The sequence below is a fragment of the Panthera uncia genome (assembly GCF_023721935.1).
Source record: "Panthera uncia isolate 11264 chromosome E2 unlocalized genomic scaffold, Puncia_PCG_1.0 HiC_scaffold_20, whole genome shotgun sequence".
NCBI lineage: Eukaryota > Metazoa > Chordata > Mammalia > Carnivora > Felidae > Panthera > Panthera uncia.
Window position 1 is genome coordinate 19,203,946 of NW_026057589.1, and position 18,557 is coordinate 19,222,502.

An 18,557-nucleotide genomic window follows, 5' to 3' on the forward strand; every position below is an offset into this window, starting at 1 on the left:
GATGGCAGTAGGATAACAGTCGTTGGGCACCTGCCATCTACAGGCCAGAGGCGGTGAGAGCAGCCTGCTGTGTAATCCCCACCCCTTCAGATGCCCCCCCTGCCCCCCTCAGCCATCCCCGGTTGATAGGTCAAGAACCTGGAGTTGGGGGCCCCCCACCCCCCGGGTGGAATGACCTGCCCCGGGCCACAGAGCAGGAAACCGGCATCTCCTGGGCAGCAGGCCTTTCCCTGCACCCTCCTGCCCCAGCCAGGGCTTTCCCAGCCCCTTCCAGAGGGCCGGCCTTGGGCTTTGGCCATCCAAGACACCCCCACCTCCTTGTGTGTGAAGGTCTTCCTGGGCCTCGGGAATGGCACATGACAGCCGGCTCTCCACATGGCCAAGAAAGAAGTGCATTTGTGGGCTGTTGGGTTTTTTTCTTTGTTTTTGGGTTTGTTCCCCCCCCCCCCCAAACAAGGAAGGGGGGGCCAGAGCCTTGGTGTGCCATCCCACGCTCGCTTTGATGGGGGCTGATGAGTCACCATACAAGGAAGTTTTTTCACGTAAATGGTTTGCGGGTGAACTTGTTTTCTGCCCTTTAAGGCAGAGTTTTTTGGGTTTTTTTTTTCTCTTTCTGTCTCTTTAAAGAAGAGCCTTTAAAACAAACGGGAGGAGGCGCCTGGGTGGCGCAGTCGGTTAAGCGTCCGACTTCAGCCAGGTCACGATCTCGCGGTCCGTGAGTTCGAGCCCCGCGTCAGGCTCTGGGCTGATGGCTCGGAGCCTGGAGCCTGTTTCCGATTCTGTGTCTCCCTCTCTCTCTGCCCTCCCCCGTTCATGCTCTGTCTCTCTCTGTTCCCAAAAATAAATAAAAAATGTTAAAAAAAAAAAAAAAAAAAAAAAAAACGGGAGGCAGTATGTTGGCTAGCAAGACCTTCTGTTCCGCGGGAGTCTGCACCCTTTCGTGGTGGGGTTGGTGGGCAGGGAGCCCCGGAGAGGCGGACGCCGATTCGCTCTCCGCTGGGGCTGCGGCGGGTGGTCTGGCCTCAAGGGGAAGGGGGCCTTCTGTTCTGTTTGCCTCCAAGGCTCCTACCCGACTGTTAGCTCTGTTGGCTCGGAGACCAGGCCAAACAGACTCCAAAAAGAGCAGCACCTGTCCCCACAGAGGAATTAGGGCCTCGCCTCACCTGATGATCATAAAATACCCAGCGGGACAGCCAGCTCAATTCTCTGGATGGAACGGTGTTGTGGAGAGTGGCTAACTGACCAGGAGATGAGGACAGAGCCCCCTCACCTCCCCCCCCCCCCCCGCAGCCTTGGTGGCCATCACCCCTGCCCCCCTCCCTCGAGAATCCTGGTGCCTTCTCAGAGCCAGAGACGGTTTCACAGAAGACGCTGAAGTGGACGGAAACCCCCTTGGGGGGCAGCGGAAGCCACCCTGACAGTTGGCAGAAGGCCAAGGTGGTTTGTTGTCTGGTGGGGCGGGGCGGGGGGGGCGTCAGAGAAACACGGGGCGCCAGGCAGATGTTTGGATAAGACCCGTTGGCAGCGTGGATGGAATCTGATTTCCGGTTGGAGCAGATGTTCAGGAACGCATGGACCCTGAAAAGCACACCCAGGAAGTCGGGGGCCAAGTCAGCATTGACCAAGCGGCCCATCCGCGTCCGTTGGCTCTGAAGCCTTTGTCACCATCCGCTCGGAACTAGAATGCTCTTTATCTTCTCCCAGCCACGGACAGAGGGGTTCTGAACCGGTGGTTCTCAAAGTGGGGTTCCCAGACCAGCAGCATCAGCTTCCCCTGGAAATTTAGGAGACGTGCAGACCTGTCCCATAATCCTGAATGTCCTCTAGGTGACTGATGCCCACCGAGGCTCAAGACCTGCTACAGTAGCTTAAAGAAAGGGGGAAGAGCAACAGACATCTCTTGAGTGCCTACTGTTTTCCCTCTGCTTCACCTGTGTTGTCCTGTTGAGGCCATACAGTGTCGCAGAGGGGTGGGGATTATATCGCCCTTTCACAGACAAGAAAGCTGACCATCAGTTGAAATAACTTCCCTGTGTGTCCAAGCCAGAATTCAGACCCAGGGCTGAGCCTCCTTCTGTGACCTCTGCACCCTGTTGCTGGGTTCCTCTTGGCCCAAAATCAAGCGTAGACAGCTGAACGTATCTGTAACTTTTGGATCACTCTCCCAGCATCTCCTCCGCGTGTGCAGATAACTGAGAGTCACCATGATGAACTTAGAACTGGATAAAGTTCTAAGACAAACACCGGAGCCCTCTCCCCCACCCCGGGTTGAGATGCTACCAGCTTGAGGCCGAGCAAGGGAAGTCCTTATTTGGGATAGAGACTTCCCTTTATCAGGCCCTGAGGAAACAGGGCCCCGTGCTGTCCCTGCATATCAGGGAGCAAACCTCACTAGGGCCCGGCCCCTCCCACATGGCAGAGAAAGAGAGCGGCTTCTGGTACAGTATTTGTATATTTAAATTTATTTGGTGGGTTGCTATTAACCAGGGGTGCTTTCTCAGAAAATGGCATCTCCGATTCAGGGTTAGCCAGAGGCCCCCACTGCTGTTTTTAGTCCGTGTTCAGGGTTGAATGCGCTCTCCGGGCACAGGAACTCCCCTGGAAAAGCCATTGCAAAGTAGTAGGATCTTCTTAAGCGGCAAGTTTTAGAAGTGGGGTCTCAGCCATGCCTGGGATGTGCAGTGACTGTGTGGCGTTTATCATTCGGACGGGTGGGGATGGGGGTCCAGATGTTGGAGAGCTGGGGAGGATGGGTGGGTTGCCTTCTCGGAGACCCTGGTGGTGTGGCCCCCGAGGAGGGGCTCTTCGATAAAGCTGCCTGGCCAGGAAGGGCGGGCGCTCAGGTATGGCGGTCACGGCCACCGACGGCCATGGCCAGAAAGACCTTCAGGAGGATTTGCCCAGAGGGCTGAGATCAGGCGGGAGGACTGCCCTTTGCTTCATTTTAATTTTCTAAAATGTAAATGCTACCTTTGCCCAGTGAGACTCGAGGTGGCTTTACAAAAACACACAGCGTGGGGAGATCTGTACTGATTTGGAGCGCCTTCCTCCAGGGGTTAGGAGAGGAGAAGCAAGACACAGAATCTGTGTATAACGTGATGCTCCTTCTGTGCAATGAAACGGGGGACAAAACAGCAAAAGCTGAGGACCAAAATAAAGCTCTGTATTTGCATGTGTGGCCGTGGGGAAAGATCTGAATGAATACATGCCAGGGGCAGCAAACTGCCCAGCCTACTGCCCGTTTTTATGAAGAAAGGGGCTTTGGGGGGACACAGCCCCACCCATTCACGCTGCCCCAGCAGAGCGTGGCCAGAAAAGCCTGGAATGTTGTTACCTTTACAGAAAACGTTTGCCGAACCCTAGTATCCGTTGTGGTGTTAGCACGGGTTCAGGGCCACAGGGGTGGGGGAGGCGGCACGGGAGACAGAGGTGAGGTTAACAAAACGCCAACGTATGTGGCGTGGGCTAAATTTATGCAAACTTTTACGCTGGTGCGTGCGTGCGTGCGTGTGTGTGTGCACACGTACACACAGAAAGGGAACCCCTTACATCACGGGCACCAGCATACAAACGTGCCGGCCGTGAGCCCCACGATGGAATGAATTCTGGTGCTCTTCACTCTCCGCCCTTAACACGGTCTGTATGATTCCCTTTCCCGGTGAACATATTATTTCAAAAACCAGGTAATCTACAGGAACACGGAAAAGTCAAAAACATAGGAGCTCAGATCCCTTCCAGTTCTAAGAATGTGGGATTCTGACCGCTTTGAAAATTCTGTGGAAAGGACACCACCGCCTCCATGATTCCAGTTTCTGAAACCTTTGGGTTTTGTTTTTTTTTTTAAGTTTCTTTTGAATGAAATAAATGCACGATACACGGATAAGGCTTCCTGTGACAATTTGAAAATTTACGGATAAAGCTGAAGCCCATCCTCCCCCCTTGGTTTTCCCTCAAGCCACTTCCCTCTGCAGGAAGACAGCTTTCATCAGCCTGACACTGTGGCCCCCCCTCCCCCCGCCGCTACGAGTTGGATCCTGTTTGCGGAGTGCGTGTGTGTAAATATACGTGCACACGTGTGTGTGTGTGTGTGTGCGTGTGTGTGTGCGTGTGCGTGTGTTTGCTGCTACGTTGAGTGTTGTCGCGGACGTGGAGCCCATGGCAGACCTAGTGTCCTCCGTTCTTGTGACCGCTGTGCGTGGGGGCCACGGTTGGCTCAAGCACGTCTCCACCGATGGGGGTTTCTCGTCTCCCGTATTTTTCCTCAGAGGTTGACTGTCTTCGGTCGATGTCCTCCTGGACTCAATAGTACCACTTACTGAGCACCTGCAAAGTGCTGGGCATTCAGCCCGAAATAGCACATTCGGTCCCGTCAAGGCCTGCAAGAGGCGGGAGCTGCTATTATCTCCATTTTGCAGATGAGGAAAGTAGGGTTCGGAGAAGTGATAGAACTGGCCTGAGGCCGCACACGACAGAAGTCCAAAATCAGATATGCCTCACGCTCGGTTCATTGTACTGCATGTTCCCGAGAGTCAAAACAGGGGCCTTGTCTGAGCCTCTGAGTTCTCAGGAGCTGACGGGGGGGGGGGGGGGGGGGGGGGCAAGCCAGTGAAGGGTGGGGAGGTTGTGGCTGAGTATGAAACTGGGGCTCCCTGCCGGCCTTCCTAGGGTGCTGTGATCACTCCGGAAGGCTATCTTCGATGGTATTCCACAGCAGGGGGCTGCTGGGGGAAGCAGCCTTCCCTGGGGTTACGGCCAGGTGGAGACAGGGGTGTGTTCCCAGAGTGCTGTGGGCAGGTCCCGGGCCGTACCTGTGTGCGTTCCCAGTCTCCCTTGACCATGACTAAGGAAAGCAGGTGACCTGAGGAGGGGTCCTCGTTCAGACAGCTGGCTTTCACCCCAAGTGGGCAGCCACCCCTCCCCCATGTTGTGGTCTCCTTGTCTGTACCGTGGGGTCGCGCTTGCCCCCTTAGACTGGACCAGCAGTACTGACCCCTCAGGATCCCTCTCGTAAATAGAATCATACGGTCTTCGTCTTCTTGTGACTGGCTTGTTTCATTCAGCGTGATGTCCTCAAGGTTCATCTGTGTTTTCGTGTGTGTCTGAATTTCCTTCCTTTTAGTACCTGTAGTTCCTTCCTTATACGTACCATATTGTATGCACTGCGTTTGTCCGTCCGCCCATCCGTGGACACTTGAGTTGTTTCCACCCTTTCACTGCTGTGAATGATGCTTCTGTGCACGTTGGTGTTTACATATACTTTATTATTTTTTTAAGATTCACTTTTTATTTTTAGAGAGAACATGAGTGGGGCGGGGGGCGGGGGAGTGGGGCGGGGGGTGGGGGAGAGAGAGAGAGAGAGAGAGAGAGAGAATGAATCTTAAGCATGCTGCATGCTCACCGTCAGAGCCCGATGTGGGGCTCGATCCCACGACCCTGGGATCATGACCTGAGCAGAAATCAAGAGTCGGATGCTCGACCGATGGAGCTACCCAGATGCCCCTAAATATACTTTAAAATTTACCAGTGACCCCCAAAATGTGGGTGCCAGGCTCCACCTCGCCCCCAACACCCTCCTGATGAGCTTGTCCCGTGATCGGGCTCTGTCATTGGAATATTGTTAAACCCCCAAAGTGACCCTGATGTGTGACCAGGATTGAGAACCCTGAAGTGGTTGTCTCGGGACGGCACTTAGCACGGTGCCCGCCACAGGAAGCCCTGGGCCGTCAGCCGGTGTGATGGGGTTCCCTTGGCTCATGTGTGACCTCATAAAAGGAAAAGGAGTTCCGTTTTGACTCATGACTCCTCTCTGCCAAGGACCCGAGGTGGCCTTGTGCTAGCGTCCTGGCTGAGTCCCGGGAGCTCTCCCTGCCGCTTCCCTGGGTGTGCAGGTGGCTCCTTGAGACACGGCTGATGTTGCGGGTACCCAGGTGTGCAGCCAACGCAGGGCCAGGCTCATGCCCTGGGGTAACAGGCTGGACGGGTGTCGAGCATGAACACTAGCATTTCCACCCTCCGAGGGAGCGAGAAAGACGCCAGGGTCATGTCTCCCCCAGGAAGAGAGAACCCTACAAATTCCACAACAAGGCAAAGTTGGGAGAGGCTGCTGATGCACCTTGGGTGTCGTGCCCCCTCCCACACCGCCACATACCCAGCAGACGGGCCCCGGCTCCAGCTTTGTAAAATAAAAGGGTTGGAGGGGTCGGCTTGAGTGACTGCGGCGGATGGAGGGAGCCATCAGGAGCCAGGATTCCCGGGGTCCGTCCTTGCTTCCCGCGTACCAGCTGTGGGTTTCCTGGGGCAGCTGTGGCAAAGCGCCACCAACCAGGGGGCTTAAAACAACAGACACTCATCCTCTCAGAGTAGTGGGGCCAGACATCCAAGACGAACGTGTCCCCTCCACAAAGCTGAGCCCCCATCCAGACACCCTAAGGGATGTCCTTTTCCTTCTTTGGAGCTGCTTGGCTTGCGGGCACTTCGTTGCACCCTCAGCCTCCGTTTTCACGTGGCCGTTTCTCCCTTGTGTATGTGTGACTCTTCACGTGGCCTTTTCGTAAGGACCCCAGTCGCTGGACATAGGGCCCACCTGCGATGCAGCCTGACCTCACCTTCACTTGATTGCCCTGCAAAGACCCCTAACTCCAGATAAGGTCACAGTCACAGATGCCAGCGGTTAGGACTTGGACGTATCATTTGGGGGACAGAACCCACAACACCAGCTGTGTGACCCCAGGCAAGCTGTTAATCCCTCATCCCCTTTCTCCCATGTATGATGGGGACTGGGTGCGCCTGTCCACCTCGTAGGGGACATCGGTCTTACCCGGAAGCTTCTTAGAAATCCAGACTCCCGGGCCTCACCTGGCTCTACAGAGTTGGAATCTGCCTTTTAACAAGACTCCCCACACGGGTTTGAGGAGCACTGGCGGGTTTGAAAAGGCTGGGTTCGGTGTTGGCACAGCAGAAGCACTTGGTACGCGTCAGCCATTATTTCCGGTTTCTGTTTTCCTCCCTTTTACAAACACTCAGAGCACTTTCCATGGGCCCCTGAGAAGGTCCAGTGACCACACAGAACCGTGAAGAAACACACCAGGCACAATCCCTCCCCCAAGGAGCTCCGAGCTCAGTGAGAAGAATGGCCACATGCAATTTTTAAATGTGATCAAACGGATCCGTGTGATGTTTGGATTTTGCCAAGAGTCTGGCGGGCCCCAAAATGCCAGGTGGGTTGTAGTACCCGGCGGGGAGCCTGGCTCCAAGGCCCGTTCCTCTCCTCGCCGGCCAGATGCGTGGTTGCCCAGGCAACCGGCCGATGCCCCCGAGACCACGAGTAGGACACCGTGCCCGAGTTCCTGCTGTTTCCTTGGAAGCAGTTATGACTGCTGAGAGACTGCCCAGCAGGGGCGCGGGGGGCTGAGTGCCCATGCTCTCTCCCCTCTTTCAAGCAGGTTGTCCGTCTCCCCAGGACCCGGCTTTCCAGGCAGATGCCAGCTGGGCACCCGGCTGCAGTCAGTCTGGAACTGCCCCTGGGCGGCCTCGAGTCTCCAGTTGCAAGGACTTCTCGGCTTCCTGGCAGCAGGCGGCATCCATCAAGGCAGAGGAACTCTCGGGTGTGTGCCTCTCAGAGCGGCTCGGTGGTCGGGCCCTGAGGGTCCACAGCTAGGCCGCTCTCAGTTCCAGCCCTGGCTCTTGCTTGCCACCTGACTTAACCGCTCCCGGCCTCTGTTGACGCATCCATCAAATGGGCCTGGTTCTGTCACACATCTAGTTGAGTGGCTGCAAGGCTTCAAAGCAGTTATTTTCCACGAAGAGCTTCACACAGGGCCTGGGCCGCGGAGAGCGCTCCAGGCGTGATAACCGTTAGGCTCTTGTGTCATCATGCGGGGTGGTTTTTCCTGGAACACGGTAAGCACCGGGTAAGCGGCAGCCGGCGGTTTGTGTTTCGTAGCCTTGTTAGCGTGAGTCGGGGCCTGGTTTCCGTGCCAGCCGACGGGGGACCAGGGCTGGGCCTGTGTCTCGTTTTGTGTCCTTTCCCCTACTCCCAGCGCCCCCGTGGAGCCAGTGCCCAGAGCAGGTGTCCCTACCCTTGCTCCTCGTGAAAATCCCGAGTCCCTGGAAGGGAATCACTGATGAATCCATCTGTTAATTAATTGGACCAGCAGGGAACAGCTCAGTAACTGTATTGGCTAAATTAGCATCACTGTGCACATGCACGGGGGGTGCTGAGAGGTGATGAGCTGACTCAGGTTGATGGTGAAGACCAGGGCCAAGTGGGCAGTGTGGGGGTGGCACGCAGGGGCCGACCACAGGCCTGGCCTGTGGCTGAAGGCAGGGTGATGGTCCCTAAGGCTAAAAGGATTGAAGAAGTGGCACCCATTCTGGAGGACCAGCGGCCCGAGTGTTGGGGCCCCCGGAAGCACGCGGCCTGGCAGGGATGGCTAGTTGCCTGCACGGCCCATACTGAGTCGTGAAGGAATGAGGAGGTCAAAGGCCCCTGTCTAGGAATGAGAGCAGTTGCCCGAGCATCCATTCTTCCTGGGTGTGCAGGGGACGTTTGGGAACACCACCTAAGACCTGGGAGGGAAAGTCGGAGGAGCGGGGCAGGTGGGTAGGCCCCAAAGTGCTGGCTGAGGATGGGGAGAGGCAGTGAGCGTGCTGCTGGTCCTCTGGGGGCATGGGGACGCGGGGGGACCCCGAGACCGTAGGACGGCACTGCCCAATAGAACTTTCTGCAGTGGTGACGACGGTCTTTCTCTGCGCTGTCCAGCATGGTAGCCGCTGGCCACTTGTGGCTTTCCAGCAGCCCACAGCGTGGCCAGTAGACCGAGGGACTGGATTTTTAATCGTATTTCATTTTCATTAAGTTGAATGTAAGTAGCCACGTGGGGCTAGGGACGTGGGGCCTGGGCGGCACAGCTTTGGGCCGTCCACCGGGGGGCAGTTCTAAAAGCCAGTCGGTTCCTCCCTGGCTCGTTTTTCTCGTTTTTCTCGGCAGCTCCGAGGAGCTCCCGTGCCTCCCTTCCTTTAATGACAGGTGGTGGGGAGCATGCGTGCTGTCGCGAGCCTGAGCCTGGGAGGCTGCGGCAAGCAGCAGAGCAGCCCCATCACCGGGAGGCGTGCTTCCAGCACGTTCTGAGTCACGCCTCTCCCGGTGAGGGGCACACTCCCGGTGACAGCTTGTCTCCCGTGGAGTTGCCGACAGGCTCTGCTTTCCCAGGCCGGAGAACCCCGGGCGTCTGCGGTCGTCTCTGCCGTGGGAGCAGTTGCCGGAGAGATGGCGGGTGTTGCCCAGGTAACGTCCCCTCCCTGACAAGCAGAGGGTGAGGACGGCAATGGAGTGACTGACTGTGCCACCCGGGAGGCAGGAAGCTTTTCCTGCTGGCTCTGTTGTCTCGGGAGCTGGCGGGGCTGAGTCACGGATGCCAGGAGTCCTCCCAAGTTCCACCTGCCCCGGGCCACTCACTCCTGTCCCTTGGTAGGTGATAAGAAGGTAGCTCTTTAGCCAGCAGCGGGGCTAGGTGCCTTGTATATGTTATCTCACGGGAGAGCCACGGGAGCCTTTGGCAGCAGTTAGCCTGGCCCCGCGTTGCGGTTGAGACAGCTAGGGTACGAGTAACGTACTGTGAGTTCCGTGCGCACTGGGGCCTGTCTGCTTCGCTCACCGTGGGGATCCTTAGTACCGAACACAGCGCTTGGCACATCGTGGGAATTTTTGATGAATGATTGGACAGATGGTGGCTGGATGCCGGGAAGGACGGATGAGTGGGTGGATGGATGGCGACAAAGGTGGATGGCTTGGGTACACGGGTGGCCAGGTGAATGGGTGAAGTAGAGCTTAGATTTCTACTAAGTCTACTGTTGAAGAACCTGCACTCTTAACCACTAAGCAGTGCTGTCTCCGGCTTTGTCTGCTGCCCTCCTCTGCCTGCCTAGGTTGAGACTTCTTCTTAAACACTCTAATTGAGATGTAACTTACACACCTTAAGATTCACCAATCAGAAGTGCATGATTCAGTGATTTTAGTTAATTTACAGAGTAGTGCGACCATCACCACAGTCCAGTTTCAGAATATTCGCATCATCCCAAAAGATTCCCTGGTGTCTGTATGCAGTCCAATCCCTGTTGCCGCCTCCCAGCCCCACTCAGTGACTCTTCCACTTTGTGTCTCTATGAATTTGCCTTTTCTAGACATTTCATATAAAAGGAATCACACAGGATGTGTTTTGCTCCTGGCTTCTTTGACTTAGCATCATGTTTGTAAGGCTTGCCCGTATCGTAGCACATCTGAGTAGATCCATCCTTCTTCCTTTTTTTTTTTTTTTAATTTTTTTAACGTTTTCTTTACTTTTGAGAGAGACAGAGACAGAGTGCGAGCGGGGGAGGGGCAGAGAGAGAGGGAGTCACAGAATCCGAAGCAGGCTCCAGGCTCCGAGCTCTCAGCACAGAGCCCGACGCGCGGCTCGAACTCACGAACCGTGAGATCATGACCTGAGCCAAAAGAGCCACCCAGGCGCCCTGATCTATCCTTCTCTTATTGCAAACACTGCTCCATTGTCTGGATAGACCACCTTTTTGCTTATCTGTTCATCAGTCGATGGGCATCCGGGTCATTTCCAGTCTGAGGTGATTATGAATAATGCTAGGGACACGCATGTACGTGTCTTTCCGTCGAGTCTGTTTTTATTTCTCTTGGGTAGATTTCTAGCAACAGAATTGCTGGGTCATAAGACAAATGTATGCTTCATGCTTTAAGTAACTATCAGACTGCTTTCCAGTGGTGCTGTCCTCGTGTGCAGTGCCATCGGCAGTGTGCATGGGTCCCGGTTCCTCCACATCCTCACCAGCACCGGGTGTCGTCCTTCTGGTTACAGCCAGCCTGGCGGGAGTGAAGTGACGTCTCTTTGTCTCCCCGGTGGCTCACGATGCTGAGCCATTTTCTGCACACTTATAGACTGCACTTGACCTTTTCAGCCAGGGGTTGGCAAGCTTTTTCTCTAAAGGGCCAGATAGCAAATATTTGGGGCTTTGCAGGGAACGTTGGATTGCTGTCCCATGTTCTTTGGGGTTTTTTTCTTTCGCAACCCTTAAGACCATTCTTGGCTTCCTTGCACAGAAAGAAGCAGGGGGCTTGGTTTGGGCCCCCTGCTGCACTTTGCTAATCCCTGCTTTAAGCCCCTCCCAGAGAGCTCTGGGGCCCGTGACCAAAGAATCCGGTGGCCACGCTGGACATGGCAAGATGTCACCCACCTGTCCTGGTGAAGGGGCTCAGTGGGAGGATCATACCGCAAAGCCAAGGGCCAGGCTCCTGGGAGCCTGGGAGTCAGGGCTCCAGAGGTGTCCCTGTCCCAACCACACTGTGATTCATGACCAGATGAGCTCATTGGAGTTTTGGGGGATGAAACCTGCTAATTTACCACCACAGCAGAATGAATGGGTCCCTGTGGGTCCTGGGTAGGCTTCCCTCTGCCCTGGAGCTGCCCTGTCCCAGAGCCAGCGGCCTGTCTAACCCCCATGACCGTGATTTCACAGCCCCACTGTCCACCTGCTGCCCCCACCCACCGCCTTCCCACAGCTCCTCCCCCACCGCCCTGGCCGCCTGGCCTCGGGTTCTCCAAGCCTCTTGTCACTGAATGCCACCAAGCATTCTTGAACGCCCTCCAATCACCGTGTCTCTCGGTAAATCTCTCTCTCCTCTCCACTGTCTGCACTGGCCCCGATGGACATGATAGAAAGAGAGAGACCTCTGGAATTAACCAGAGTCGATTTTGACTCCTGAACCGACCCTTTCTAGCAGTGTGACCTTGGGTCCTGAACTCATGCCTCTCTGGCCGTGAGAGTCGTACGTGTGAGCAGGACACTGGAGGCTACAGCACAAGGTTGCGGGTGCCCCTCTGAGCCACCGCACTCTGAAGGCTGCTCACCGGGACCGCGCGTGGCTCTGCCTGGGGGCACGTTCCTCTCTGGCTGCGAGAGCAGTTTGTCCACGGTGCGGGGCCCTGGACAACAGGTGTCCAGAGAGTGGGCGGGCAAATGCAGAGTCCTCGCTCCCTGGGGGAGGGGAGCGGGGAGCACTGTCTCCTCAAGCTCCCACGCGATTCACAGCGGGTCCCACAGCGGCCCAGTCGTAATGCTTGGTGGTGCCCCGTTAGTGACTGCTTCTTCCTCCACACCCTGCACCGATGTGCCCCGCACCGCCTCTCAAGTCAAGAAGCCATCTGCACTTGGGTTCTTGTCTTAGGGTCCGCTCTGGGGGCTGCTTGGCCTGCGGCAGGTCCCCGGCTCCCCGGGTCACGGTGAGGATGGAGAGAGCTGATTGATGCCCAGGAATGCCTAGTGCCTGGTGGGTAGCGTGAGCTCATTACACTTTGGCCCTTGTCACGAGCCCTGGGACCCTCTGGTTTTGAATGCAGCTTCGGCCTCTGTGACCACAGGTGCTGGGGACGCCCACTGAGCAAGGGCTCCGGTGCCTGGGAACTCACAAGAGAGTGTCACCCTTCCCCGCTATGGAGGGGGTGTGTCGGCGGGCCCCGGGCTGGTGCTACCCCGTGGGCCCTCTTGCCCGGACCTTGCTACCTCGGGGTCTCAGTGATGTCTGAGTGTGGAGAGCCGCGGGCGGTCCTCACGGCCACCTACCCCCACACGCTGGCTGTATCTGGCAAAGTTCCGGCGGGTGGGGTGGAACAATGCTCACCAAAGATTAATGATAGCTATTTCTAGGTTGTGGGATTTTGGAGGCCTCTTTTCACTTATCCCCTTCTTTGTGCGTTTCAGCATAGTTTAAATTGCTTACAACGAGCAGGCATCGTTTTCACGAAAAGAATGAAGTCATTATTCTTTCAAAGGTAAATAGCTTGCAGCTGATGCGAAGATAGGGCCCTTACAGCTCAGACCGTATTCACATCCAGGATCTGCTGTGGGAACACATGAATGTGCATCGTGTGGTTTTCTTTGGGGCTTGATACACGGCGAGTTTCCGTGACCATTTCACGGTCACTTAAAAAGCAAGCAGTTCTCTGGGTACGGAGCAAACCCACAGCGTCCAGGACTCGGAGGGGCCTTCGTCTTCGGGGGCGGATCGGGTTCTTGCCTTGGGAAGCGTCTCCACGGCTTTAGACTTGGGGAACTTTGGCTCTGCACAGACCAGGCGGTGCGGAGGTGGTGCCTAGCTGACGGTAACTAGGCCCGAGGCTGGTTACCGGCCCAGGGAGGCCTCCGGGAACCGGCTGTGTCTCGTCATTAAAGTCCTGGGATTCACTAAGTCCTCACCGTCACCCCCACCGACCGCCTGTGTTCACTGAACGTCCGCCCCTGACAGCTCGCCGCAGCGTCTTCCAGTCCTTAGAGCATCTGCAGTGATTGACAAGTCCGTGTTTCAGGGGGTTCCTCTGCCTGCCGCCCCTCGGAGAGGCATCATCGCTCTCTGGTTCTTGATGAGGCGTGGTGACTGCCAGACCACAGCCGGACCAGGAGGGAGAATAAAGGGCAGGCAGGTGGAAGACGGGGTACGGGGATCAGCCATACTGATTTGCTTAAGAAAGATCCGGGCTGACGAGGGAAACAGACTTTGGTGTGAGTTCGCTTTGTGGGTGATGGTGGTGGTGATGGGGCCTGATGAGCAAGTAAGAGACCAGAAAATCGTGGAGTTTGGGAACAAATGGGAGGAAGAAAGTAGAGATCCTATTTGTACTGCTGGGGTTGTGCATTTCATCCTCTTTTTCCAAAGAGACGAGTTATGTACCCGGGTTCCCTTTTTGTTGCCAGTGGCTAATTCTGTTTGGACTCTGCCTGTGAATGTAACTGCATACAGAGGGTGGACCATCGTGAGTCCAGAATTTGTCAAAGTCACACCCTGAAAGAGGCTGCAAAGTATTTTCCTGCCTGATTTATGGAAGAGGAACTGAGGCTCAGTAGGTGACATGCTTCATAGAACCGGGCCTGCCTGAGTCCAAAGTCTGCCTCCTGTGCCATGGCGAGGCCTCACCCAGCACAGTTAACTCAGGTTGGTAGGGAGCAAATCCCCAGATACTTCCTTGAAAGTGCTGGGTTCCAAGATCACTTTGTAATTTATAACTCAGGAACGAAAGGGTCAGGGAGACCCCCGGCGGCCTCAGTGGGGGACCCTGACCTCCTCCCTCCTCACTCCTTCATTCAGACTCTGGCTCAGAGACTGTGACTCGTCACCCCAGCTGGCTGCTTGGTGCGGTGACACTAAACTTAGGTTTTCCCCAGGGAGCAGAGCACTTAATGAAGGAGTTCATCCAGGGGGAGAGTCCCAAGCCAGGGCAACAGTGGGGCCGGCAGCTGCCGGGGCCGGGAGGCACTTTGGCTGGGACCTCCGCCTTCCGAGGGCTGCTGTTTCCATGATGTCAGAGAGGCGGAACTCACTCCGCCTCACATCGAGGGAGACAGCAGCCCGTGGCCCAGTTCTTCTCCGCTTTGGACGCAGCCCCGAGCAAAGGTGAGGATATGCTTCGCCCCACTCACCAGGTGGAAACTGAGGTCCGCTTTGTGGTTCTCGGGGGCCTCCGGGCTTGTCACCACCTGGCCAGCGTTGAATACCTGGCCACAAGCCTGTCTGTCCTTTTTCTTAGCTGGACTCCACTCTCCAGAGGGACCTCTTAGGGTCGGGATGAGTAGAAACAGTACCTCCAACGCAAAGAAAGCCTCTCTCTGGACCCCCGAATGCTTCCTTCCACCCTCCCTGCGTGTGAAAACTTAGGGAATACGTTTGGGAGAAGACGTGATCTGAAAGAGAAATCGCTTTGTTGTTTTTTTAAGTCATCGGAAACAGTGTGGAGATTTCTCAGCTAGTGTTCGGAAGGCCTGTCGGCAAACATCGCCTGTGACCCTGGGCAGGGACTTCTCCTTTCTCTGCGAGTCAGTTTCCCACGGGAGGGTTGGTCCACACGGGCAGTTTCTCGGGCCTTGTACCTGCTAGGGCATCTATTTCTCTGATCAGCTGGTGTCCTCTTCCACCATCAGAATATCAATAACATGTTTGTGTCTCTTTCTCCCTCCCGACCAGAAAAAGATTTACAAATATAAGAAAGTGCTGAGTAACCCAAGCCGTTGGGAAGTTGTCTTGAAGGAGATCCGAACTCTGGTGGACATGGCCCTGACATCCCCCCTGCAGGATGACTCCATCAACCAAGCCCCACTGGAAATCGTCTCAAAACTGCTCTCAGAGGTAAGACGTGCCCCCTGCTTGATTCTGTACACTCCACCCCCACCCCCTCTGCCGAGCACCAACGCTGTGCCGGGCAACGGAATCGGACTTGAGTTTGTATCGTCTGCCCGTTGTGGGCCGTCCCGGGGGTGTGGCAGGGGGAAGGGGCAGTGGTGATCACCCTGCCATGCCCCACGACCGAAGCTGGGGGGACTAGCCTCGGGCCTGACGACAGGCTGGTGGTGATGATGGCAGCAGATTTCAGGAGCTTCCAGTTTTTCCCGAGTCAGAGCACATCGATGAAGCCCCCAGACTGCCCTGCCTTCCTGCTGGCCCCCCGCCACCCGTCTCCACCTTGCCCTGGCCTGCGTCAGCTGCAGGGGTCCAAGCGGCTGTCGCTTTCTGCCTCCACGACCCCCCAGAGCCTCAGAAAACCCACTCTGCTGTGCCAGGCAGCCCCCCGGTAGGGTGCGTGCCGTGTGGGCATTGGAACAAAGACAAGCCCCCACCCCCCTGGAGCTCACGTTCCAGCAGGGATTCAGACAGGAACGTGGGGGCTCAGCCAGAGCCAGCCGCGCCAGCCATTCGTGTGTAGGCGAGGGCTACTTGGGGACACGCTGTGACTCCGGCCCAGGCACTCTTCTCCGCGCTCCACAAATACTAAAGCTGTCTCGTTTGTTTGCCTGCCTGGGCCCCTGGGGACGCTGGTGTTGATGACTCCCGGTTTGAACTTCCCACGGCCCCAGGGCAATGCCTCGGTCCCCCTTCCCTGGGAGTGGCCCCTGGTTCCTTCTAGAAGCACAAGCCCCTTGCTGCCTGGAGCCACCCCTTTCCCCGCAGACCCAAGCTGGTTGCTGCCCATCAGTCCAGGAAACTGGCCCGGGCCTTCTTCCATGTCTGCTATTTGAGCAGAGGACCCCTTTCCCTGGAAGGAAGTACGGCAAGAGGTAGAGGGTGGGCTGCAAAGACAGTGGCAGGTAGAGGAACAGAAGACGTGCCCTCAGGCGTGCGACAGCTTCATTTCGCAGAAGAGCAGAGACTCACGCTCTGAAATGCATCACAGTCAAGGCCTGGAATTGGAGGCCAGGCCGGGTGCTGTATGTGCAACCTGAAATCCCGGCTTCCCGCCTGAGCAGGGGAAGGGCCCCAGCAAGCAGGCCCGAGGCTGGCCGCTCACCGCGAGTACGCGCCTGCTGTGTGGCGGCCGGCGTCAGGTGCCCTGCAGCACGGCATCTCGTGTCGTACGGTCTCCCCTGAGACGTGGGCCTTGCTGTCTCCGTTGTACAGATGGGGAAACTCAGGTCCAGAGACACTGGAACACCTGAGCAAGTGGTGGGGCTGCAAATTCCACCTTGGGGCTTGCTCTCCCTGCAAGACCACCTGCCCGCCCCTCCTGCCCCGCCAGTCCCGGCCGCCACCACACCGTCGTTGACATCAGGTTCGCTGTCAGGACGATGGGGAAGGCGGCCGACGGGCACTGTCGCCAACCTCTGGCGGCGTTAATGTCACATGTGACCGCGCACCCGTGGGCCTTTGCATCGCTTCTCAGGCACCTGATCCCCAAGCGCTGGGGTGGGAAAAGATAAAAGCATTTAAAGAGGAAAAAAGGGAAGAAGCTTGCATTTGCTGTATACCTACTGTGTGTCGGGCAAGGGGTCAGTATGACTCACCGTGTCTGACTGGTAAGAGCTGTTGTTTGGTAAGGGACAGAGCTGGACAGAGCTGTGCCCGGGCAGCATCCCCCCGAGTAAGGCTTGACGCCTCCCTGAGTGACACTCAGGCTCTGTGACGACCACTTTGGCAGGCATTTAGTGCTGATACTTAGCATTTCTCCAGGGACCCTGCAGGGTAAGTACTAAAGGTACAGACGAGTAAACAGAGGCTCCAAGAGGTTGTCACCTGCCCAGGGTCACTTGGATAAGTACCATTTTTATTGCCATGGGTGGTAGTCATGACCTTGACCTTAACCACTCTCAGCTTAAGGGTCTAGGAGGATGGGTGGAAAGACAAACAAATCCTTCCTCCTCCTTGCCCTTTCTTGTGTAGATTATATGGGCTAGCTTATTTGCCTGTTCTCTTTACTCAAGTTGTCTCCGGGGTCTCCTTCTACGAGGCTCCAGGTGTCACCAAGCCAACCAGGAGGTGGGCAGGATCCCCAAGGAGGGGGTGGAGGGGCTGTTAGTTCTGCGAAAGGACTGCCCATCCGCTGGCCAGACAGAGCCGCGTCCCTGACCTCCCGGGCCTTTGTTGACTTGAGTGTGTGGAGAGGCCGCTCAGTTTGGGGTTCAGGTGTCCCCTATGATTCAGTGGCCGTTTTCAGTGAGTGCTCTCCACCCAGGGTTGAAAATGGCCTTGGGAGAGAGAAGTGTCCCTGCGGAACAGCACAGGCCACCACCAGTGACTGGGACAAAGAAATCAGCATCTGTATTTACCGAAGGCTCTTCCTGGGAAGGTGCACAGGTGCAGTGAGGAACGGACTGAGCCCTTCAGAGCTGTCCACCACGGCCCGAAGGATGGGACTGGCCCTTGCTTGGGCTGAGCACCATAGCTCAGTGGTTAGAGATGCAGGTTTTAGGGGGGCACCTGGGTGGCTTAGTCTGTTAAGCATCTGACTCTGGATTTCGGCTGAGGTCATGATCTCACAGTTTGTGAGATCGAGCCCCAGCATTGGGCTCCTTGCTGACGATGCAGAGCCTGCTTGAGATTCTTTTTCTCCCTCTTTGTCTCTGCCTGTGCCCTTCCCTGCACATGTGTGCACTTTCTTCTCTCCCTCTCTCTCTCTGTCTTTCTCGCTCTCTCTCAAAGTAAACTTTTATAAAAAGAGAGGGTCACCTGGGTGGCTCAGTCGGTTAAGCGTCTGACTTCGGCTCAGGTCATGATCTCACGGCTCGTGGGTTCGAGCCCTGCGTCGGGCTCTGTGCTGACGGCTCGGAGCCTGGAGCCCGCTTCGGATTCTGTATCTCCCTCTCTCTCTGCCCCTCCCCCACTCGTGCTCTGTCTCTCAAAAATAAAGAAACATTAAAAAAAATTTTTTTTTGAAGAGAGAGATGCTGGGGCGCCTGGGTGGTTCAGTCAGTTAAGCATCCAACTTCGGCTCAGGTCATAATCTCACAGCTCATGAGTTCAAGTCCCATGTCGGGCTCTGTGCTGACGGCTCAGCCTGGAGTCTGCTTCAGATTCTGTGTCTCCCTCTCTCTCTGCCCCTCCCCTGCTCACATACTGTCTCTCTCTCTCAAAAATAAATAAAGATTTAAAAAAAATTGTTTTATAAATGAAGAGAGAGATGCAGGTTTTGGCATCAGGACAGAGAGGGTGAAACCCACACCCCACCGTCTCTTACCTGTGCTCCTGAGTCAGCTGCCGCACTGCGTGAGACTCTGGTAGCTCATCTGTGGAC

At 56.2% G+C, this 18,557-nt stretch overlaps 1 protein-coding gene and 1 long non-coding RNA gene across 3 annotated transcripts in view; both read left to right on the top strand.

The window, feature by feature from the left end:
• CMIP (c-Maf inducing protein) overlaps nt 1-18,557 on the top strand; it is a 230,840-nt gene that overhangs the window by 164,285 nt on the left and 47,998 nt on the right. For both annotated transcript variants that reach the window (XM_049622507.1, XM_049622506.1), the window contains exon 4: nt 15,020-15,181. In XM_049622507.1, coding sequence (XP_049478464.1) covers nt 15,020-15,181 — 162 coding nt within the window. The remainder of the gene's footprint in view (nt 1-15,019; nt 15,182-18,557) is intronic.
• Nucleotides 881-4,045, top strand: LOC125916353 (uncharacterized). Its single transcript, XR_007455884.1, has 2 exons — nt 881-2,438; nt 3,846-4,045. It is a non-coding gene; the product is annotated as an uncharacterized LOC125916353 (long non-coding RNA).